At 49.0% G+C, this 24,047-nt stretch overlaps 1 protein-coding gene and 1 non-coding gene across 4 annotated transcripts in view; both read left to right on the forward strand.

The window, feature by feature from the left end:
* Positions 1-688: 688 nt before the first annotated feature.
* Positions 689-24,047, forward strand: part of PTPRJ (protein tyrosine phosphatase receptor type J) — a 173,234-nt gene continuing 149,875 nt past the window's right edge. For all 3 annotated transcript variants that reach the window (XM_030333584.1, XM_032594887.1, XM_030333585.1), the window contains exons 1-2: positions 689-744; positions 1,075-1,211. In XM_030333584.1, the coding sequence (XP_030189444.1) occupies positions 717-744; positions 1,075-1,211 (165 nt within the window). In that variant the 5' untranslated portion in view covers positions 689-716. The remainder of the gene's footprint in view (positions 745-1,074; positions 1,212-24,047) is intronic.
* On the forward strand, positions 23,668-23,752 carry TRNAR-UCG. The gene has a single exon. It is a non-coding gene; the product is annotated as a tRNA-Arg (tRNA).

The following is a 24,047-nucleotide window of genomic DNA, read 5'->3' on the forward strand; positions in this document are numbered from 1 at the left end:
GTGGAGAGGCATGGGAATCTATAGTGTAACAAGTTACCAGGTGATTCCTATCAGGCAGTTCTGGAAGACATCCAGGAATCCACTGCTCTAACCTACTGGTTTGGCTCTTTTGTTCTCTCTGCACCTGGCCCCATATTCAGTAAAACTTTAGCTTTTGCTTGAAGGTAGACATGATTAAAAGGTCAACTATCATTATATACTCTCAAAGAGAATGTGCCTTGAACTTTGCACAGATTTATCCCTGAAAAGCTGTTTGCAAATGGAATTTGGTTGTGTGTGTGTGTGTGTGTGTGTGTGTGTGTGTGAGAGAGAGAGAGAGAGAGAGAGAGAGAGAGAGAGAAAGAGAGAGGAAGGAAGGGAGAGAGAACAGGCATATATCTAATGCCTTAGTTTGCTATTCAAGGGAATGCATTCAATTCAACTACATAGATATTATTTGCGGGGATATGATGATAAAGAAGGTGCAGGAACTGTCTTCATGGGGCGCACTTAGAGTCCATTGAGGAAGATGGTCAGATAAACAGGCAGTTACAACACTGTGGTTGACATGAGGTTAGCACAGGGAACTATGAGAGCGTGGAGGGAGAAGTACCCCCAACTCAGGGCTGGGGCATCTGGGAAGTTCTAGGGGAAGTGACATCTGAAGAGGAGACCTATATAATGGGCTCTAGTCTCAAATCCTTTTGCAAAGCCAATGATCCTTCCTTAACGTATCCATGCGGAAAACTGAACTTTCACGTCATGGTAAGCCTGGGGGCATGGGTGCCACCACCCCACCGCACAGATGTTGAGTTCCCGCTAAGGGCAAGACATGCAGTGAAATGCTGCAGGGCAGCAAAGGTGACAGAGGCCCAATTCCTGCCCTCAGGGAGTCGACACCACGCCTCCTCAGGATTCATTTCATTTCTCGTGTAGGTCACCAATCCAGTGTGATCTGTTTATGACTGAACAGGTAGTTATTATTTAGGTCTTAACTCCCTCTACTGAAAAGGAGTGTTTACTCCCTCTCATCACCATGTGGCAGGGAAATCCCATTCTAACCAACACGTAAACGTGGGCATACAATTTACCCAGGAGAAGATCAAAGTGCCTGCTGGAGTTCACAGCGCCGTTCGCAAGATACAAGTCATGAAGCTGTGGAGGCCTGGATGGATCTCGAGGGTCTGCAGAGTCCGTATCTGGGGCAGTCTCCAGACGTGGCAGCTCCCGGAGTAAGTCAAGCTCCGCTTCCCTCTGGGCCTCATGGACACGACTGCCTTTCAAACCACCTTTCTCTGCCCCCAGAAGGGAAAGCGGTCGGGATTCCTTGTGCATTATGATAATCACATCGTGTGTAAGCACAAGGTGGCAAGGGGTTTAGGTCGGCAGGTGGGGTCCTCATTCCGACTGTGCTTGTCTGCGTGTTCAGTCTGGTAGGAGCTGCTTGGACCTTTTAAGTGGAGGTGTGTTCCCATCTTGCAGGTGGGAAACCTGAGGCACAGGAGGTGTCTGGAGGCCGCGTCTGGGGCTTTGCACCCTGCTGCACACACACCCTGGCCCAGACTCGTGATTCAAAATCTCCCCTGAACGCCAACCCTCCCCCCCAACCTCCCATTCCCTGCATCTCCAAAGAACAAGCCTAAAGCATCTGCCTCCTGTTTTTTTTTTTTTTTGCCAAGTTGCTCCCACTTCCTGAGACCCTGCCCCCCCACTATCTGCCTGGTGAAATTCAACCCATCCTTCAAAGCCCAGCTCAGGTGTCACTTCTCCTCCTGGCTGGAATTCATCTCTCCCTCCCTGGCACTCCTTGGTTTGGCCCTTTCTCTCATTACTTCTCCTAGGGCAACAGGCTTAGCCTCCTTCCTAGACCCTCAGTTCTGTCCTCCGTGCACGCGCGTAGTAGTAACAGCACAGTTCTCCTGAACCCCTTTGAGCTGGCGGTCTTCTTTGATGAGGTGATGAAAGCTGCCAGACGAGCAAGCGCTGACTGAGGCCCATTATGTGTCAGGCTGGGTGTTTAGGACTCTTCTGCCCATTATCTCAGGTAATGGCCAGTCAAGTCTCTCTAGACGGGTACCAGTATCATCTCCACTCCACAGAGGAGTGGGGAGGCCCAGAGAGGTGAAATGCCTCCTCGGAGGTCACACAGCTAGTACTACCAGTAAAGCTCGGCTTACCATATGCCGGAGCTGGGGTCCTAATCCCTGGACCCACTGCAGGGTCGCCTCTCTGCCTCCCTGCCCCGGGGAATGGGGGCGGGGAGTACACAACACACAGCGCGTCTCCTACAATTTAGGGGTTCATTCACCCTCAAGCGCACCCACCCGCCAGGTCTAGCAGGCCTGCGCCGGGTCGTTGTGTATAGGCAGGCCTGGCTGAGCCCTCGGCAGGGATCTCGGCCAACATCTGGGGACCCAAACCCCGGGCCACGGAGCGGGGCCGGGGCTGGGGCGCCTGTACCGAGGGGTGCGGGCTCGCGGCGCGAGAGGCGCGGAGCCGGTCCCGGGTCCCGAGTCCCAGGAATGCGGGAGGGCTGGGCGGAGAGGGCGGGCACGGCGGGGGCGCTTCCTCTGCCCGCCGGAGGGGAGCCGCCAGGGCGCGCGCGGGGCGCGCCGCCGCCCCCTCCCCGCCGCCCGGCCGGCTGGGCGGGGGCGGGGGCTGCAGCGGGAGGGCGGCGAGGGGCCGCGGTGCTCGGCAGCCGCCTGGCCGGCCGGGCGGGAGGAAGCGATGAATATTCAGAGGGGGAGGGGGAAGGGAGGGGGCTGAGCGCTCGCCGCGGCTCCCTGCAGCCGGAGCCGCATGACGCGCGGAGGAGGCAGCGGGAGCCGCCGGAGCCGCAGCAGCCGGGATCAGGGCGCCGCGCGCGGGGGGTGGGCGCCTCTTGCTCCGCCCCACGAAGCCCCTGCGCGCCCAGGGACGCGTCCCCCCCCGCGGCAGCCGCGCCAGGCTCCGCCGTGTGGCCGCCGCCGCCGCCGCCGCCGCTGCCATGTCCCCGGGGAAGCCCGGGGCGGGCGGAGCGGGGACTAGGCGGACGGGCTGGAGGAGGAGGAGGAGGAGGCGGCGGCTGGAGGCGGCGACGAGGGCGCCCGGGCTCGGGCGCACGGCGGGGCCCGACTCGCGCGTCCCGGGCACGTTCCAGGGCGCGCGGGGCATGAAGCGGGCGGCGCGGGAGGCGCGGCCGCCTCCGCGCTCGCCGGGGCTGCGCTGGGCGCTGCCGCCGCTGCTGCTGCTGTTGCGCCTGGGCCAGGTGAGCGGCCGGGTGGGCCCGGGCGGGGTGTGTGTGTGGGGGGGTGGGGGGTGGGGGGAGAGCACGGAGGGTGGGGGCGGGACTGGCATCCCTTGCACCTGCCCGGGTGTGCCCTGCCTGCGGGGTTCGCGGGAGGTGGCGAGGGGCCCGAGAGCTCGGAGCCCCCCTCCTGGAGGGGGTTCGCCGGAACCCAGCCGGCCTCGCGCGCCGGCGACCGAGCCCCTGCCCCGGCTGCCCGGTCCCGGCGGGGGCGCGGCGGGACCCGGGGTCCGGGGTGCCCGTGGCCTCCCGTGGAAGCCCCCGCGCGGGCTCCAGGCCGTCTCTGGCCCGGCCCTTCCCGGAGCTGGTCACATCTGGCCGGCGCGGGCCCGGCTCGCCCGCCCGCGGCGGCCGGAGGGGGCGTGTTTGCGAAGGGCTCGCGTCGCGGAGCGGGGCCGGCCTGGCCGAGCGCGGCCGACCTCCGACCCGGCCCGCAGGGGCCCGAGGGGCCGGGCCGGAGGGCAGCGGCGGCGGCCCCGGGGGAGCCCGGGCAGGGCCGGGCTTGGGGCCGCGGGGCGGTGGGCGAGGCGCGGGGGCCTCGCGGCCGAGGGCACCGCTTCTGGGGAAAGTCTCCAGCCCCGGCGGAGGTGGCCACTCGCAAGCGTTCGTCAAGGCGACGGTCCCCCTTCCCGGGGAAGCCGCTGGCTTCCCTGGGCGTTGAAGTCGTGCTTTGTGGGCGCAGGCTCTCCCTCCCCACCGCCCTGTTTTCTAGCTTCGCTTTTCAGATAATGCTGTGCCTGGCATTTTGGCGGCCGACCTTTCTGAAAGCGCCGTTTCCCCTTCAGAGTATTCCCACTGGGGGCGAGGCAGGGCAGCTGGGAGACATTCCCATGTCACAGATAGGGAACTTAAGGGGGGGAGAAGTGAAAGAGCAGAATCACCCAGCCCTGGCGCGGGAGCTGAGCTAGCAGGTTGGTCCTCACAGCCTTCCAGGAGCCTGCTAGGGTCTCGCACCCGCGGCCGAAAGTGGCCTGGCGAGACCCCTGTTGTGCATTTTGTTAATGAAAGTCTTGCTTGTTTTATACAAACGATGGCTCTGGGGAGATGATGCCTGAAGCCTGGGAGATGAGTTATTGGCTAAGGATGGAGCCTGGTTTCAGGGAAAAGTTTTCAGGCACAAATACAGGACTGTCTGACAGCAAAAACACAGCCTTGGGGCAGCAAGGAGGCCTCGCAGGCAGGCTGAGAAGGGAGTTGAGGCCTGGGGGTTCCAGCAACTCTCAGCACCCAAGGAGTTGCTCATGTCCCCTCCCAGTTTTCCTCAGTAGACTTTGGAAAGGACAGTGTGGCCTCCTGCAGAGAATACTGGGTTAGGCGTCAGAAGAATCAGCTCCAAGGGCCGGGCTTCAGGGCTGGGCATGCTCTTTTTAACAGCATTTGTAGGGTGGGTTCACACCACCTGCCCCAAGAATTGTCTGAGGAGCTTGCACTGGCCAATGTCTGAAACAGCTTTGTAAACCTTAAAGGGTGTCCAGATGGCGGTGTTACAGTAGGGTGAAGTGTGAATAGACTGTCTTCTTCCTGTCCCTTTAAGGAAATTCATGGACAGCAGTCCATGAATTACAAAAAAAAAAAAAAAAAAAAAAAGCCTCATAATTGAAGATCTCTTGTACCAAAGTTCATACTAAAGAAATACTTGATCTTCATTTATTTTTAGTTTGACACATATATTTTGTATTATATTATTATTACTTTGTCCATAATGGTTACTATGCTTTGAATCAGTGAAACATTTCTTGGGTGAATTTATTGCTTGCCCAGGCCTTCCTTGTATCTCAGTAGCACACTACCGCTCTCTGCGTGCCCCCGATTCAGATATTTCCTTCCTCTCCAGTGTGTTCTGTGGAAACTCAAGGGGACTCTTTCTATTTCTTGTTTTTGGATACATTATAAAATAGGAAATGTGAAAGGCTCTCTGAAAAAGCATTTTCACAATCCATAGTTGACAGTTCATTTTGATACTGAATATTTCAGGGCATTTGGGGGCCAGACCAGACTTTCAAGACAGCTCACACCCTTCATTTTTTTACATGAGAATATTGAGGCCCAGAGAAGACAGTGATCAGGCTGAGGTTACCTGGCAAGAGTGTGGAGGAGACTGGATGGGCATCTGCATTGCCTAGTATTTTCACGGTGATTTTTTTTTTTTTTGCCATGTTTTCACTTTGCGGTTACTTTTCACAGTAGGCACAGCCCTACCCCACCGAGTACTCCCAAAACTGTGGATGTAAATTGAACCTTTCAAGGTTGAAACATATTTGAGATCGGAAGTCATGTTTGAGATTTCTGAATTTTGCGCATTTAGGAAATGTGGGTGAAGGTATCAGACTACCTCCCTAACATTTGATTGGTTTTCTGAGGCTTGGATGGTGTGTGTGTGTGTGTGTGTGTGTGTGTGTGTGTGTGTGTTAAATGGCATCAACAGTAACAGGTTAAAAAAAATGGGCAACTCTTGGAAAAGGCACAGCTCTGTTTGTGAATTAATGAGGATGGGTGTGGAGGCTGGAAAGCAGAGAGATGCTGGAAGATTCGGTGCTTAGTAGGGCTGGAAAAGCCATTTTGACCCTGGCATCTCATTCCCCTTCTCCAAGACAGGAAGGACGGTCAGAGATGATTCCAGCACGAGGACTGTGCTGGTTGCAACGTCTGACTCCACCCATTCTTGTAGCATTTTTGCACACTAATTTTGGTTTATGTGTATGTTTTAGACAAGGTGACAAAGCAGTTTCCCCCCAACCTTGCCTCCTTTTCTTGGGAAATATAGCCCTGACAGAGTCTTTAAGAAATAGGTTGGTAGTGGAGCTGCTTTAAAATGGGGAAAAAAAAAAAAAGCTGGTGACCGATAGCTGTTTTGTTGGTCTTACAGTGTTTGGGATTTGCTTTTTCTTTGCTTTTTAGTTTCCTGGTGAGTAAGAAGTGTTTGTGTGTATTATCAATAATAGCTAATCCTTAAGCCTGCTTACCTGCCTGCTTCATCTGGACTACAAAAAAATGTTTTGACTCCTCCTTAAGTTGCTTGTTAAATTCTCATACGGGTGACTTTAAATATTTTTGTTTTGCTTCAGAACAACGGCGGAGGAACTGAGCGATGATGTTTTGTTTGCAGATGGTTTAAGAAAACAGAGCGGACTGGTTAATGGTTAGACTGTGACTTTGAGTTGATTTCAGGTTGAGCCCTACAATAAAGACAACCACGGATACCCAAGCTTTCCTGAGCAGAGACAATCCTGGCTCCTGTGTGAGCAACATTGGTCAGCAAAGAGGTCATTTAGCTCCTAAAAGTAATCCTTGCTTGGGGTTGAGGCCGAGGGAGAGTTGCTGAGTGGCTGTGGGCCTGGGTTTAGCCAGCACATCATCTGCAATTACTTCTTCGTCCATTCACTGCTTGGCCAAGGGAATTATTTTGAGTGCAGTGTAAGAGGCAATTTTCTGTGTGTTTCCTTTTTAACCTAGTGCCGCTGGTAATACTATAATTAATGGGCAACATCGTATGTGCCAAGGGTTTGGATGCATTAAGTCATTTGACCATTTCAGAAATACTAAAAGGTAGGTGCTGTTTTATCTGAGAGAGAACTGAGGCTGGAACTCACCAATGATTCATAACCAGTATGTGGTAGAACCGGGTCTGATGTCTCCACCGCCCCAGTTCACTGTCCTGTGCTGAACAAAGCCGTGTGTTTTAGAGAAGGTCTTCAGTGTGCAGCTAAGAGATGGGGTGATGGATTTTCGGGGATGAAGAACAGGCTTGTGGGCCCTGAACCCTGATGGGGCAGGGAGTCACTGTGGCTTCTCTGAATCCTACTATAGGATCTGCTCCGTCTGTGCCACTGACAACCCAGGTGCCTCTTTCCTGCTCCTGTTGCTTTGAGACCCTGAGTCTTAGTGGAGACGGGGTCTGGAGGGGAAAGACCTGGGTTCGGGTCTTTGCTCTGCCAGTTCGTAGCTGCATAAACTTGGGCAAAGTCCCTCAAGCTCTGTGACTCCTCATGTCCTTATCTGGAAAATGGGACTGACACTTCCTGTTTCACTGGGCAGTTGAGAGGATCAAATATGATAGAAGAGGAACTGCTGTGTAAAATCGGAGGCACGATTCGATTGCTGGCTGTGGCTGCTGCTGTTATTTGGGGACAAGTGGGGCTTCACATCATTAGTTCATATAACAAATACCTATCAAGCGTTTCTCACAGAGTGGCACCTGCGGGCATGCAAGATGAACTTAGCACATTTTTTTTTTTTTTTAACTATTAAGAATGATTTATTTTAGGGGATGTTAGTGGAAAAAAATAGTTGCATATCAAGTCCATGATTTTATTTATTTTATATTTAAAAAATTAAAAAAAAATTTAAAAAACATTTCTCTATTTATTTTGAGAGAGGGAGGGAGGGAGAGAACCCCAAGCAGGCTCCATGCTGTCTTCGTGGAGCCCGATGCGGGGCTTGAACTCGCGAACCGTGAGATCATGACCTGAGGTGAAACCAAGGATTGAACGCTTAACCGACTGAGTCAGCCAGGTGCCCCTCAGGTCCATGATTTTATAGGTAGACTGAGACTGAATGGAGTGTCATGGTATATAAATTTGCTTAAATTTAATAAAAAGCTGATCCAAAGGAAAATATTGGGTGAATAATTATGTAAGGATGGTATGGTTATGGCAAACTTGTAAAGGTGAAACATTGCTTAAGTTTGGGAGATACTGGGTGTGCAGCAGGCACTGAGTGGAGGCCTGTGGGTAAGAAAGGGAGCCTGTCTTCATGACTTACAGGATTTGGGAGTGAGACATTACTCTGATCACCCCCAGCTAACCAGTGACAGTTGTGATGTAGGCTGTGTGTGTGATGTCCTTGTTGTTCTCCACACGTTCTCCCCCCCCCTCCCCGCCCCCAGCTTCTACAGGGATGAGTCGGGCAGGGATCTACATCGAGATCCCTGGAGGTGGCAGATATATCAGACCAGAGAAGTCCACAGAAACTTTGCCACCACCTTGTGTGGCTTTCCAGTGGCTTCTCTGGTGGCACCTATGGGGACAGGAGCCGTAGGAAATTTGTTATTACTTCCTTATTAGTGATAGCTGTGGTCTTCCCATTGTCTTAGAATTTCCATGGCATGTAAATGCCCGGGTGGAGGGCTGGTGGTATTGAGACAGAGGATAGGGGGCATTTTGAAAGCAAAGTAGTGTCAGCTCCCACAGAAGGTCTAATTTTAAACATGCAAATAATTTTCAGTTCCACTTTTCCTTCTTCCTGTTAGAGGAAAGCTGTACCCTGTTGCCTTTTCTGAGTTTCGAGCAGACAATGTCGTCATTATGCCCCAAACTATCTCCTTCTCCAGGGCAGGAATGGGTGGTGGTTTTCTGGGTGCCTGTGCTGGGCCCCAGCCCAGTGTTAGTTCATGGCTTCTGAGTAAATAAGTGAGTGACTATTAAAACATAGTACCAACGTGGAGTCTATATAACACAGTGGTTCTTAATCTTCCTGGAGAGGGGGAGGTATTAAGACCCTTACAGAGTAAGTAAAAGGGAAGCTTCCTTTCCACAAAAGAATGTACGTATTTGCAATTTTGTATCCAATGTCAGGGGTTTCATAGGCTCTTCAAAATAGCCTATGAATCTCAGGTTAAAAACTCTCCAATGTAAAACTGTATACTGTTAGAAAAATACTAGTCTTTTTCAAAGATAACCACTGTGGGCATCCTTGGTTTCCTTCCAGGGGGGGAAAATGTTTCTTTGTATTGTATGCAAGTATCTGTATTCATCTTTTAAAAAAATTACATTAAAGAAAACTTTATGTATACATTGTATTCTACTTAGCCTTTCAATTTACCTTGTTGTCTTAGAGGTCATTTAATACCTGCTTTAACTCATTCTTTTAAATGACTGTCTGGGATTCTGATGTGTGAATTTACCACGATTTATTAGACCATTCCCATATCAATAGACACTTTAATTGTTTTTGCACCCCCCCCCCATCTCTTACAAATCATGCTTCCGAGACTGTCTTTGGTACACATTTCTTGTCACTTTCGCAACGATGTCCATACATTTCTAATTTTAGGGTTGCTGTGTTAGAGGGTACATGCATTTAAAATATGAGAGCTATTGTTAAGCTCTCCTATAAAAACATTGCCCCAGTTTATACCTGCATCCATAGGTGTGAGAATTGTGGGTTGTTTAATTTTTATTTTTTAATTTTTTTAAGATTAAACAAATTTTAAATAGTCTCTACACCCAACATGGGACTCCGACTGACAATCCCAATATCAAGAGTCGCATGCTTTACTGAGTGAGCCAACCAGGCGCCGTGAAAATTGTTAAATGTTTAAATCTGAGAGGCGAGAAGTTGTATCCTGACTTTTACTTATATCTTTATTTGAGATATTTTTTTTTTTTAATTTTTTTTTTTTCAACGTTTATTTATTTTTGGGACAGAGAGAGACAGAGCATGAACGGGGGAGGGTCAGAGAGAGAGGGAGACACAGCATCGGAAACAGGCTCCAGGCTCTGAGCCATCAGCCCAGAGCCCGACGCGGGGCTCGAACTCACGGACCGCGAGATCGTGACCTGGCTGAAGTCGGACGCTTAACCGACTGCGCCACCCAGGCGCCCCTATTTGAGATATTTTAGTTGAATATTTTTTCTTATGTTTTGGGGTGTCTGCATTCCTTCCTTCCGTTTCTTTTCTGTTAACTCCTGGTTCGTTAAAAAAAAAAAAAAGATTGCTATTTTGTTATTGATTTGTATAAGCTCTTTGGAAATTAAAGAAGTTCGTCCTTCGGTTCTGATTTGTGTTGGAAATACGTGTGTTTTCCAACTATTTTAGATGTGGCCCTTGTTCCTTAGTGACTCAGGGATAGATGAGATCCCTGGGTGGTGAGGAGAATATGAAGCGTGGAACCAGACTGCCTGATTGCAATCCTGGCCTCCCACCTGACTAGCTGTGACCTTGGGTGGCGCCTAACCTTTCTGACCCTCGGTGTTTACATTTCTAAAGTGCTAATAATAATGGTAGTAGTGCTGTTCACACAGGGTAGTTGGATAAGTTGAGACTGCGTTATTATTGTTAAAGTTCCTTGTATAAATGGATACAGAATTAGGAGAACAGTATTTAACAACGGGGCGCCTGCCTGGCTCAGCCGGCGGGGCTTGTGACTCTTAATCTCGGGGCTGTGAGTTCCAGCCCCACGTTAGGTGTAGAGATTACTTAAAAATAAAATCTAAAAAAAAGAAAAAAAAAAGAAACAATATTTAATGAAAATTTTCCGTTTACTTAAGAGTTAGATTTAATACATTTTTGTAAATGTTTATTTATTTTTGAGAGAGAGACAGAGTGTGAGCTGGGGAGAGCAGACGGAGAAAGACACAGAATCCAAAGCAGGCTCCAGGCTCTGAGCTGTCAGTACAAAACCTGATGTGGGGCTCGAACCCATGACCTGTGAGATCACCACCTGAGCTGAAGTCGGATGCCTAGACGACTGAGCCACCCAGGTGCCCCAAGAGATTTAAAAAAAAAATTTTTTTTTTAAATGTTTTATTTATTTTTTGAGACAGAGACAGAGCATGAGCAGGGGAGGGGCAGAGAAAGAGGGAGACACAGAATCTGAAGCAGGCTCTGGGCTCTAAGCTGTCAGCACAGAGCCTGACGCGGGGCTCGAACTCACGGACCGCGAGATCATGACCTGAGCTGCAGTCGGACGCTCAATTGACTGAGCCACCCAGGCGCCCCAAGAGTTAGATTTTAGAGTTAGGGCACAAGGCCATAATTTTGACTTTTCAAAATTGTGCTACAAAGTCTTCAAATTGGATTTAAGAGATTAAATCTGCAATGGAATGTATACTTATACACACATACACGTATGTGGAGCAGTGTAGGCTTTCCTGATAGCACAATTTAAATTATATTTCTCTTTTGACAGTGCATATAATTGAATTATAGATTAAATGACCGCGAGATATGACTGGAGAGTGGCGAATGTGGTCCTGGGCCCAGAGGGGCACAGGAATATTGACCATGTCCCTTAGAAAGACAGAGTCCTCCTTGCACTGACTTGAGTATTTCTCTGTGACCTGGCTGGCTCTAACTGTGGCTGCCCTGGTCTCTGGGTACATTTTCTGTAAGGACAAGAGGAGCTATTTAATGCCACCAACTGAAAGTTTAAATTTGTTTTTTTTAATGTTTACTTCTTTTTGAGTGAGCGAGTGAGAGAGAGAGAGAGACAGAGAGAGACAGAGACAGAGACAGTGTAAGCCAGGAAGGGGCAGAGAGAGAGGGAGACACAGAATCTGAGGCAGGCTCTGGGCTCTGAGCAGTCAGCACAGAGCCTGACACAGGCCTCGAACCCACACACCGTGAGATCATGACCTGAGCCACCCATATGCCCCCACTGAAAGTTTAAAGACACAATCCTTGGCTCTAATTGCGGGAGATGGGAGACCAAGAGAGTCTGTGCTGACTGCCGCCGATTTCTATGGCAGCAAGGTGATCCTGCATTTCCTGCTGCTGGCTGAACTGGTTACCTTCTCTTCATGTCCTTATGTCATGGGAGTTCTCTCTTCCCCGCTGAGAGTGGACCAGGCTGACGGTCCTGTCCCCAAGGCCTGGAGAAGGAGAGCTGTGGGGAGGTGGTTGTGGGTATGCAGGGAGATTGCTACCCAGAGCTTAGTGCACTGGCTTTGGAGTCAGACAGACTGGACTCCTCCGATTCCCAGCCAGGTGACCTTGGGCCAACAATTCTGATGCCCGGAGCCTCCCTTGTTCTCATCGGGAAAATGGGGACAGCAAAGATACCTACCAAATAGAGTTGTGGTGGAAGACTGACCGGATCCAAATAACAAGTTCTTAGCATGAAATAAACCTTCAAAAGATGTTGGCTGTTGTTTTATTATCGTAATTTGTTGAGGTACGGGCATAATTTAGTACTTAAAAAGACTTAAAAATTGTTTTTACCTTATAGTTTAGAAAGCCCTTTGGCATATATGAGCTCATCCAACCCTCGAAACATTCCTGTGAGTTTGTCATTGTAATTTATGTCGTGGCTCGGTCTGTCCCTAGGTGGCTTGTCCAACCCAGGTGGCATCTGTCTTTGCACAGATGTAGCCTAGTTGTAGTGTAGTGTACTGTAGCCTAGTTGTAAAAGCCAGTCAAATATATAATTAGCTTACAAGAGGCGAATTGGGCGGTTGGGTCCCCTGGTTTGGTTCATACATACTTATTAGGTTGAACCATATGAAATGACTGTTTCTGGTCCTTTGAATATTGGTAATTGTATATGATTCCCCCTAATATAATCCAGAACATTTGTAGAAGTTTGGAAAACCAAAACATAGATGTATCTGCTGTAAAACAGCGTGTTTACATCTGTGGGTCATAAAACCAATTTAAGTTATGAGCGGCATGAAAAAGCGATGGGCTAGAAAATATCAGGGTTTACCGCACGTAGAAAAGGTAAGTATTGTGTCGTGAAACTTGTTTCAGTTATGTAGACTTTGTGTGTCTTCGTACTGAATTACACAGAAAGTGGATTTCTTTTTCTTTTCTTTTTTTAAGATTTTATTTTTAAGTGATCTCCACACCCCAGGTGGGGCTCGAACTCACAACCCCGAGATCAAGAGTCACATGCTCTACCTACTGAGCCAGCCAGGCGCCCTGAAAATTAATTTCTTATTGTGGCTTTAGGCATTGTCCCAAAAAACTGGAAGCTACTGTCATAGGGGATTGAGCGGCAGAAGATGTGGGGGTGAAGGTGGCTTCTGTTTCCAGAGACAATGGAACACCAGTATGAAGTCCCCAATTATGCATTGTAAGTGCCCCCATATGTAGCTGAAGACTGTCTTGCAGTGGCCGGTACAGGAAGGACCAGCTTCCAGGGAGGTGCATAGGAAGGGAGCAGGTCCACTGAAAGCTGAGGAGGCCTACTCTTAAGTAGCTGCCCTTCTGGAAACTTCAGAGGGACCACTTCTGAAGAACACTTGTGTAGAACAAGCCTTTGGCGATGCTTTGTGTTCTTTGGTTCAGGGGTTAGGTAGAGAGCTGACACTGCCTCTTGTGTTGTGTGCTTTGGAAGAGAACTTGGGAGTCTCAGGTGGTCTGATGTTCTGAGGGATCATCACCCAGCTGGTGGGTAGTGGGGGACTCACCCTTGGCCCTGCCTGGCCTTCCAGCCCAGAATGTTTACCTCCAGGTTGTGCTGGCCTCACTCCTCTCATGCTGATCCTCTGGGGGCCCGTAGCCTCCAGTTGGCTCGAGGGTCCTGATCCAGAGCTGGTTGGTTCAGTTCTGACGTAAGTTAGTACTGGTTGTTGTTGTTTTTAATATATACAAATTGGAGATATAGATAAATAAAAGAAGAAAGCAAAATTACCTGTAATCTCCACTTCCTAAACTATTTTGATGGGTGATCCTTGTCTTTATTTATATTTTCTCCTTCCTTCCTTCCTTCCTTCCTTCCTTCCTTCCTTCCTTCCTTCCTTCCTTCCTTCCTTCCTTCCTTCCTTCCTTCCTTCCTTCCTTCCTTCCTCTCTCTCTCTCTCTCTTTCTCTCCCCCCTCCCCTTCCATCCTAAAATAGGACTACCTGCCACACGTGTTTTGTGACTTTCATTTTTCGTGTCTGTATGTGTGTTAGGACCGGGGGCAGAAGCATCCCTAGGGGGACCCCAGAAATCTACAGCATAAACATGAGGCTTTCTCCTGGAGGATCACTGTTACTCAGTGGAAAGTGTTTTGAAACAAATAGGGACACAGTATAGATTAGATACCAAATATGCATCCAGAATGTTTTCGGTGAATGCAAGAGACCACAAAGACATCTCCAGTTCCTGGGGGTGTGAGTCCACTCTCTTCTGAGTTCTCGGGGGCAGTTTGTGGCAGTTTGTGAAGCAGTGACAATGTGTGGCAAACATTTTCCCCTGCCAGTAGATGTTCTCTTGTGTAACCTCAGCTGTTGCATCCTGCATTATACAGAGGTCCTGGATCTCATTTCTCCTGTGATTAATCTTCTAGTGTGTTTTTTTTTAACATTTTTTTTTTTTTTTTTTTTTGCCACAATCAACACTATTCAGATGATTCTGTGATTAAATCTCTGAACCCATCTCTGATGATTGTCTTCGGATGAATTGAGATAATAAAAATAACAATAGCAGCTACCACAGGTTGAATATTGTGGATTACTGTTAGCACATTTTACCTATTGTGTAATCCTATGATGTGGGTCCAGGGAGGGAAACTGAGGCCTGGAGAGTTACGATCTGATTCATGGCCACACATCTCAACCAGCTAGCTGTGGGCTTCTTTGGGAGCACAAGAGGGGAGCCAGGCAGTATTACCTACATGAGCGAGGCCATGTCTGAGACTCCTGGATGGACAGCTGGACTTGAGGGCCATTCCCAAAGGTAGCAAGGCCATCTTCTGTGGGAAGGGTGTTGCCTAGAGTCATGCTGTGGCAGAAGTAAAATGCTTCCAAAAGCCACAAAAGATAAGGGTATCTTTGCTATAGATATGTGATAAAGGCTTCCTGAAACTTTGGGGCCTTGGCTCCAATCAAATGAATGACATGTCTTGGCCTTCCTGTTGTGAATGTATTTGGGTTTTGTAGCAGTTGAATTTGGGCATGGGTGACCTGGCTTCAGAGTGTCCCATAAGAAGAGGAGCACGGCCTTTGGTATCAGCAGAAGCGTGGATCCAAATCCACGCTCTTGTCCTACACCATGCGCCCCTGCTGTCTCCCCAGGTGCTTATGCTTCTTGGAACCCGTTGTGTCATCTGGAAAGTGACAGTGGTTGCCAGGCCATGAGTTATTAGGGATAATTGGGGAAGGTGTATAAGGCACCCCGTCCAGTTTATGGTGTTCAGTAGGTACTTAATTTTCCACTTCCGATATACCCCTCTTTATTAACACAGTGTCTCCTGGGGATGCAGTTGCCATGTGCCCAAGGTTGGAGGAGAACTTCTCTGAAGGTGTTCAACTTTTCCTTTGAGGGGGGGAGAGAGGGAGAAAGAGGGAGAGAGAGAGAGGAGAGAGAGAATCCAAGCAGGCTCTGTGATGTGCTTGAACCCATGAGACTGTGAGATCGTGACCCGAACTGAAATCAGGAGTCAGAGGCTTAACTGACGGAGCCACCCAGGTGCCCCTGAAGGTGTTCAACTTTTATGAACCTTGATGCCTTGATGCCTTGAGTGTTGTTATCTAAAGTGGCACCAAATCCTACTGCCTGAAGAGAAACTGTAGGAGATGTAGGCATAAGAGCTCTTCCTTAAGACGTGTTGGCCTGTCTGAGGATTGCCCTGCTAGACTCTGAACCACAACTGTCTCTAGGAAAGAATAATGTTAGTTAAGCTACAGCAGGAGAGCATGTGTGCGCGTGCGCACGAGATCACATACAACCAAGTGAGCCTTTCCTGTAGGCGAATAATGGTCCTGCTTGCCATTTCTCCCTGCTGGCGGGGCCATCCCAGTTCATTAAATTCGTCCTCCAGGAACCATTTACGAAGCACTAGCCACATCTTTCAGATCTAGAGCTTGCCAGCCTAGCTCATCTCTCTTATGTCGCAATACACCTGCTGCGTATAGCTTGGCCTCATCACCAAATGCCCATCTTCTGACTTCATGCCTCGACCCATTTCTCCAGCTCATCTCATCCTGCAAACTACTTTCCCTGAAACCCCCTCTTTCCTTGTTCTCTGATCCTGCGTTCTCATTAGAGTTCAGACTTGATACTGAAATGGTTTTCATAGTTCAGATCGGGGCTTCTCTAAAATCATTGATAACCTCGAATTTAGCTTCCTGGTATCTGGTTGCTGGGAGTTTGTTCCTGTGATTGTGGACATCAGACAACATGAAGTCACCTTTGTTGATAGTCTCACTCTGGGCTCGTTCATGGGACCGAGTATAGTGCAGGGGTTAAAACCTGGCTTTGGAGCCAAATGCCTGGATGGGAATTCCTTGTTTCACTTTGATTATGCTCAAACCTTTCTGTGCCTCAGTTTTCTCAACTATAAAATAGTGGTGATAACGTGACTCTGCTCTAAGGTTGTTACAGGAAGTATGTAAAATAAGTATGTATCACAAAGAATTGTATAGCACACAAATTAAACATTAAAAAAGGGAGGAGAGACGTATTGGGGGAGGGGTAAGACTCAGACCCTCAGCCTCTGCCTGACCACTGAGTTGGCCAGCAGTCTTGATTTCTTTTGGGAGACGTGCACATAGCACTTAGCCTTTGCTCGCCCCTGGAGTCTGGTCTTTAGGCTTTGCAACTGTCCCAACACTGTGGTTGGGGTGAGGGTGGGTGGGGACTTCTTTTCCTTTAGCCCAGGATTTTTCAGCCTCAGCACTATGGATCCTTGGGGCCCCGTTAGTTGTTTTAGGGACTGTCCTGTATGTGGTAGGATGTTCAGTGGCATCCCTGCCTCTGCTCGATGCCAGAACCCCCACCCCCTCCACTTGTGATAATGAAAAATGTCTCCAGACACTGCCAGATGTCCCCTGAGGGGGAAAGCGTCCTGGTTGAGAGCCACTGCTTTAGGCAATGCCTGTTGGGAAGGAAAGGTATAGATTGCCTGCACCTGGCAGTCTCAGTAGTGGGGACCCGCCCTTCTTCCATTTTCCATGTGACGCTGTTGGTAACTGACTTCCTCTTCCCAGTGAGACAGTAGCTATAAACTAAGCACAGTGTTTACAGATGCTACAAACAGCCAGGTTGCTCAAGACAGGCTTCGCATCTGAGTCCCTGCTTGTTTTAGGGATGCTGTGGTAGAGCAAGCACTGCCCTAGGGGTCTTGGCACCTGGGCGTTGATTCCCATGCAACATTTCTCCCTGTGTTCGCAGCCTCAGTTTCCTCCTCTGCAAAATGGGGATAACTGACATTATTCTCCTTCTCTCCAGGGTGGGAAAGGAAGCCAGTGTTAATGCGGTATGTGTGGGGCCAAGGTCTGCTGTTGGGGATGTGAAGTTGAGGGAAGGGCCCAGATGCGCCAAGTTCCACACAAGAGATAGACCCAGTCAAAGCGAGATCCCATGACAAAGAGATTGGCTGCCAAGTTCCCCCTCCCACTAGCTCCCTGGAGCAGTTTTCAGCTTCTAGAGTGTTTAGAGAGGCCCCAGGGCTGTCCCAGCCGAGGCAGGGAGACCTGCAGAAATGAGCTGGAGGAGGAACCCAGGAAACCCACTTGAACTTGATGGTGCTGCCAGCCAGCAGTGAGGAGGGTTGGCTTTCTGAACACTCGCTGTGCACCAGCTTTTCAGGAAAACATCACTTTGTGAAGGCGAACAAGTGCCCCCAGCTCAGTGCTGGTCAGACCTGATCTGGACATACTGTTGTCTGGGGTGCCATTTTCTTAAATTAAAAAAAAATTTTTTTTAAATGTTTATTAAAAAAATTTTTTTTTAATGTTTTTATTTTATTTTTGAGAGAGAGAGAGAGAGAGAGACAGAGTGCGAGTGGGGGAGGGGCAGAGAGAGAGGGAGACACAGAATCGGAAGCAGGCTCCAGGCTCTAGGCTCTAAGCTGTCAACACAGAGCCCAACGTGGGACTGGAACTCACAGACCGTGAGATCATGACCTGAGCTGAAGTCGGACGCTCAACCAACTGAGCCACCCAGGCGCCCCACGATAAAAAATTTTAAAAGAAGATATCCATCCCCTCATTAATTCCCTAACATTTAACTTTAAATCTGACCTCTACCTCTGACTGCCTGGCTCATATCTACTTGCCCCCTGGACATCATCACTCAAATATGTATGTAATAAGCAAATTAAATTTTTGAAAATGTTTTATTTATTTTTGAGAGAGAGTGAGACAGAATGTGAGCAGGAGAGCGGCAGAGAGAGAGGGAGACACAGAATCGGAAGCAGGCTCCAGGCTCTGAGCTGTCAGCACAGAGCCCGAGGCGGGGCTCAAACTCATGAACCATGAATTCATGACCTGAGTCGAAGGCGGACACTCAACCGACTGAGCCACTCAGGCGCCCCTGGGGCTCCATTTTCGTTCACCCAGATTCCAGCCAGTTATTCTGAGATGTCCTCAGTGCTCTCATACCCTGTGTGCTGGACCCCACTTCATCCTTCAAATGACCTTGTCCGTTTTAGAAGGGAGGCACCAAGAGATGAAGGGACTTGCCCAGGGCCAGGAATGCGGCTGTTCACGATCTCGCTTCCACTGCTTTGTGACCAACAGCAGCACAGTGCTTTTAAAGGCCCGAATTTTCTCATGTGCCAAATGGGGATAATAAATGCTTCAGACGATTGTGATCAAGATTCCACAAGAAAATGTACAGAGAGTGTCCCACAAATGCCAGCTGCTGTCCTTATTATTGTTGGAACTATCAGTGATAGCACTGGTGATCACTTTGATGAGCCTTTCCAGGAACAGCCCTGGCTGGCCCCGGAGTCTGTCTCAGGCCCTGTTTGGGGGTGCAGCTGCCTGGGGCAGGATGCCACCTGGGGAGGACAAAGAGTCTGAGAGTCAGGGAATAAAGCAAAACCTGCCCTCAGGGATGGAACGTGTGATCTCACAGTCTGGCCTCCGACCAGCTGAGCTCATTGCCATGCAACTTGGTAGTTAATCATTACTAGTAAGAAGATAAAAAGGATCAGTGCCTCAAAGAAACGTCAGAGTGAGAAAGGACCTCTGGGGACATTAGGCCAGGGAAGACAAATGGGTTCCAGTTTGTGTCCATCTTCAAGTGACTGATAGTGGCTGCTCAGGGTCCTGCGTGTGGAAGGGAGTGTTAGACCACTGGGGTTGGGCTAGCTCAGCAGGAGAGTGTGCTGGGATCGATTAGTGATGTCTGCCGTGGCCACAAGAAAGGCAAGGGGCTGCGTACCCGCTGTTTTATTTGCCCTTGCCCTCCGAGGCTTAAGACTTGCTCACTGGAGGGTCACCCAGCAAGTCTTCAAACCACAAAAATCTCTTTGGAAAAGGTGTCTTTGGTGTCTGGTTCTTGAGTTTCATCTCTGAGAAAGTGATCTTTGTTTGTGCTCAGCAAAGAGGAACTTGCTGTCCCAGAAGGCAGCACGTTCTGTTTTTGGGCACTTCTCCCAGTTAGTACTTACACCATTGAGGGGGAAGAAGGCCTTCGAAGCCACTCGACGTGGGCCCTTCTCAGCCGTGGCTCCTCCTGGGGAGCTTTTAGGAGATCTCGATTGGAGGCCCCCACTCCTGAGTCGTGGGTTTTGAGTATCTGGATGGGTGGGCATCCCTGGTGCTGTTGTCTTTCTTCCAACTCCTCACATGATGTTAATGTATGGCCAGGGCTGACAACTACTGAGACCACTTTTTTTTTTTTAAGTTTTTTGGAAACAGTGGCCCAGAAAGGACACGATTGTCCAGGGTTACAGAGGGTTAGTAACACAAGGACAGGGAAACCCAGGAAGAAAGATCCTTTATGAAGTGCCAGCCCTGCGTGAGGCTCTTTTTCTTTCACCCCGAGACTCTTCTCGTCCCACAAAGTCACATTACGCCCCTGCCTGAAACTCTCTGTGGCTTCATGTCTCACTTAGTATCAACCCCAGTGGTGGCCTGGACCGTGGATCTGGATGTGAGCAGACCCCTCCCTTCCCTCTCACCTCCCCTCATCCCCCCACCTCTTTTTACCAACCCCAGTCACAGCTGTGCTGTGGACGCTGGACCCCACCCCACTGTCACCCTCAAGGGGCACTTGATGCACCATGAGCCACGGCCTCCTGGCTGTTCTTCTCAGACCCTTCTCTCCCGTTGTCCTGCCTCATCTCCTCTGCCCTCACCACCGCCTCAAACTCTGTCATTGGTTCACGGTTTCCATTTGCCCACCCCCTGGAGTCTGGACTTCAGGAGGGAGGAACCCTGTCTGTACGGTTCTCTGCTCTGTCCCTCGTGCCTCAAGCAGAGCCTGCCTCAGAAAGATGTTTGTTGAAGGGATGAATTGAAAGGGCACAAAGCCAGTATTTCCCCAAGTTATGATTACCTGGAATCCAGGCTTACTGCCTCCTAGTCCCATATTATTTCTAGTTATTTCATGATATGTTAATCTTTTTAAGAAAAGGTTATTTTTTTATTTTGCGAGAGAGAGAGAGAGAGAGAGAGAGAGAGAGAGAGAGAGATTGAGCAGGGGAGGGGCAGAGAGAGGGAGAGAGAGAATCCCAGGCAGGCCCTGAGCCGCCAAGCGAGGAGTCAGACACAGGGCTCGAACTCATGAACCTCGAGATCATGACCTGAGCCCAAATCAGGAGTCAGATGCTTAACCAACTGAGCCGCCCAGGCGCCCCTCGTAATATTTTTATCTTTTGCCGTGACAGCCCTGAATGTGGACCATAGAAATCCTCAGGGTGAGGGGGTAGCTTGCTTCTGTGAAAAGAGTACAGATTTTTAAAAAGAGTAATCTCTGTGCCCAACGCCGGGCTCAAATTTATGACCCCAAGATCAATAGTCATAGGCTCTACGGACTGAGCCAGCCAGGTGCCCCCAAAAGAATACAGATTTTGAAGTCCCCACCCAGCACTGCCCCTTATTAGCTATGTGACTTTGGGAAATTTCTGAACCTCTCTGAGGCCCCGTTTTTCTTGTCTGCAAAATGGAATCACAGTCCTACTGATTAGCTGACACTGACTGAATGCTTTCTGTGTGCCAGGCACTGTGCTGAGTGCCTTATCCGTTTCGACGGAGTGTATCCTCACAACCACCTGATGAGGTGGTTCTCTTCTTGCTGTCATTTGACAGGAGCGAAAAATGAGGCACAGAGAGGTTAAGCCACCAGCCCGAGGTCACATAGCTGATCAATCAAGGAACCAGGTTTGAGCTTTGGCAGTGTGGTTCTAGAGTCAGCCCGTTAGGAGTTTATGAAATCTTGTCCAATGGCCCCAGCACAGGTGGTGGTGTAGAGAGGCTCAGTTAACATTTGTTTCCTCTCCCCCTTCGTTTGGCCTTTACTCCTACAGTGACATTTAAACTTTCTTGTCGTTTTTGTTCTCAACTGGGTGACAAAAGGACCCATTTCCTGTCTGTCGGAGGTGCTCACTTCCAGACCCGGTTTCTGTTGATGGGACCTCAGGGCTCACACCTTGCAGGCCCCGGGGGTTCAGGGTGTATTGGGCTCTGGTGCTCACAGAGCGTGGGTGAACAAGTGCATTTTCCCACCTAGAAATTTCTGCCTCCAAGACCTATCGAGTGCCTGTTTTTGTGCCAAGCAGGCATTGTGACCGTGATCAATGGAACAAAACAATAATTCTTGGTCCTATCGCCTCAGCTCATCAACCCTCCATTTAATGTGCCCGGTTACCCAGGCCCTTTGCTGGGCTGTGATCACTTTAATTGGAGTCGTAGATTTATGATCGGGACAGGCCTGGGTTGAGAGTCACCTTGCTGGGGCATTTTCTGGGAGGATTTGCCCTGTTAGGATAAACAGAAGAATGAATGGCCCACACCCCATTTCCAGTGGGTGCTTTATTTTGGGGCGGGCAAGCCTCTGTGTTAGCATGAGATCAAGCGGTTCCAAAATGCGTGTTTAATTTTTTACTTTTTTCTTCATTATATAAGAGTGGCACAACAAGATTAAAAGGAATTTAGAAACTAGAGAAAGGGAGGAAAAACAGCCACATATTGCCTCGCATCACAGAACTGTAATTCCAAAGTAGTTGCGGCTACGATTTATTCCAGGTGGTTTGTTATCTAAATTAATTGTGATCCCAGAGCAGAGACAGTTTCAGATTCTTTAATGCCAAACAGCTAAACGAAGAAAACGTTTTCTTCCACGGTGATACGTGGACGATAGGGACATAATTTTGAAGAGCTGCAGGATGCTACAGGGAGTGGATGTTCTGGAATTCACTTACACCTTCTCCTATTTAGATGTTTAAGCGGCAACCAGTTTTTCACTATTACAAGTAGTGCAGGGATGAATTTTTTCACATGTACAGCATTTTCGGTGAAATGGAAATTATTTCTCTAGATTCATTTCCAGGCACCTCTGTGATCTTTGACGACCCTCGCCAAACGACTTTCTGGAAGGAGTGCGTCTCTTCCAGTGCCGTTGGAATGGATGAGGCTGCCTGTTTCGTTATGCCCGCCCCGGCGCTGGATGTTTTCTGTTTTTACAAACAGATTTTAAATTTAATATTTGCATTTGCAGACCTGGGCCGTGTGGTGGCTGCCTCGCATGGGTTTTGGACTATGTGTGACTCCCGTAGAACCTGTTTTTTTATGTGATCTTTTAAAAAAAAAAATCATTAGGTTTTTTTTTTTTTTTATACTGAGAGAAAATGTCAAGTCACTCTGTCTTATACTGCAGTCTCCGCTTGTCTGTGGGTACCTAGAAAAATTCTAAGTGCCGTCAGCCGCCAGTTGGGCTGAACTGTGTATTCTTACTTACCTGATTGCAAAATCAATCCGGTGTATTTATTTCATTAAAAAAATCTTTTTTAATGTTTATTTATTTTTGAGAGAGAGAGAGAGACAGAGTATGAGTGGGGGAGGAGCAGAGAGAGAGAGAGAGAGAGAGAGAGAGAGAGAGAATCTGAAGCAGGCTCCAGGCTCTGAGCTGTCAGCACAGAGCCCAATGAGGAGCTCAAATCCACAAACCGCGAGATCATGACCTGAGCCCGAAGTCGGCCGCTTAACCGAGCCACCCGGGCACCCCCGGATCCTTTCCTTTAGGAGGTTCTGGTTTCATTGGAGAGATAAGGTGGGCTGCCTGGAGATTGTTGCAAGCTGCATACGTTGCCAGCCTCAGGGTAACAGCCAGGAGTTGAGACACGAGTAAGGCCGCACGAGTAACCTCAGTTCTTTAGGGGTGAGCGTTGGCAGCTCGGGCCTGCAGTGTCATTCTGGGGTGTGTGTGTGTGTGTGTGTGTGTGTGTGTGTGTGTGTGACAAATGGCAAATTCAGAGTTTGTGCCCCGGGAGGCTGGGACTGGACTGGGAGATCTTGGATGACTGCATGATTTAGACTCTGTCTTGTGGAGGATGAGGTACTGGGGGAGGATTTTCTTTCCAGATTTATTAACTAATTAATTTTAAAGTTTTTTTTTTTTAAGTTTATTTATTTAAGTAACCTCTATACCCAATATGGGGCTCGTACTCACAACCCCGAGATCAAGAGTCACACCGACTCTCTTAGCCAGACAGGTGCCCCCCTTTTCAGATTTTTTTAAAGTTTATTTATTTATTTTGAGAGAGAGACTGCACGGGAGGGACAGAGAGAGAGAGAGAGAGAGACAGAATCCCAAGCAGGTTCCATACCATCAGCGTGGAGCCCGACGCAGGGCTTGAACTCATGAACCGTGAGATCATGACTTGAGCCAAAACCAAGAGTCAGACGCTTAACCGCTTAACCGACTGAGCTACCCAGGCGCTCTTCTTTTCCGACTTTACGTATTAATCATTTTATTGTTTTGTTAGATTTTTTTAATGGCAATTAAAAAAATAACAGCTTTGGGGCGCCTGGGTGGCTCAGTTGGTTGAGCGTCTGACTTCGGCTCAGGTCATGATCTCGTAGTTTGTGGGTTCAAGCCCCGCCTTGGGCTCTGTGCTGACAGCTTGAAGCCTGGAGCCTGCTTCGGATCCTGTGTCTCCCTCTCTCTCTGCCCCTTCCCCACTCACTCTCTCTCTCTCAAAAATAAAATAAAAACATTAAAAAAAATAACAGCTTTATTGAGATATAATTCACATACTATAAAATTCATTCTTTGTAAAATGTACAATTCAGTTGTTTAGGCATGCAGCCATCACCGTTACCTAGTTCCAGAAGATTTTCATCATCCCCAGAAAGAAACCCCACCCATTATTAGCAGTCATTCCCAACTCCCCTCCCCCCAGCTC

Source organism: Lynx canadensis, chromosome D1 (genome assembly GCF_007474595.2).
Source record: "Lynx canadensis isolate LIC74 chromosome D1, mLynCan4.pri.v2, whole genome shotgun sequence".
In the NCBI taxonomy this organism is placed as follows: domain Eukaryota; kingdom Metazoa; phylum Chordata; class Mammalia; order Carnivora; family Felidae; genus Lynx; species Lynx canadensis.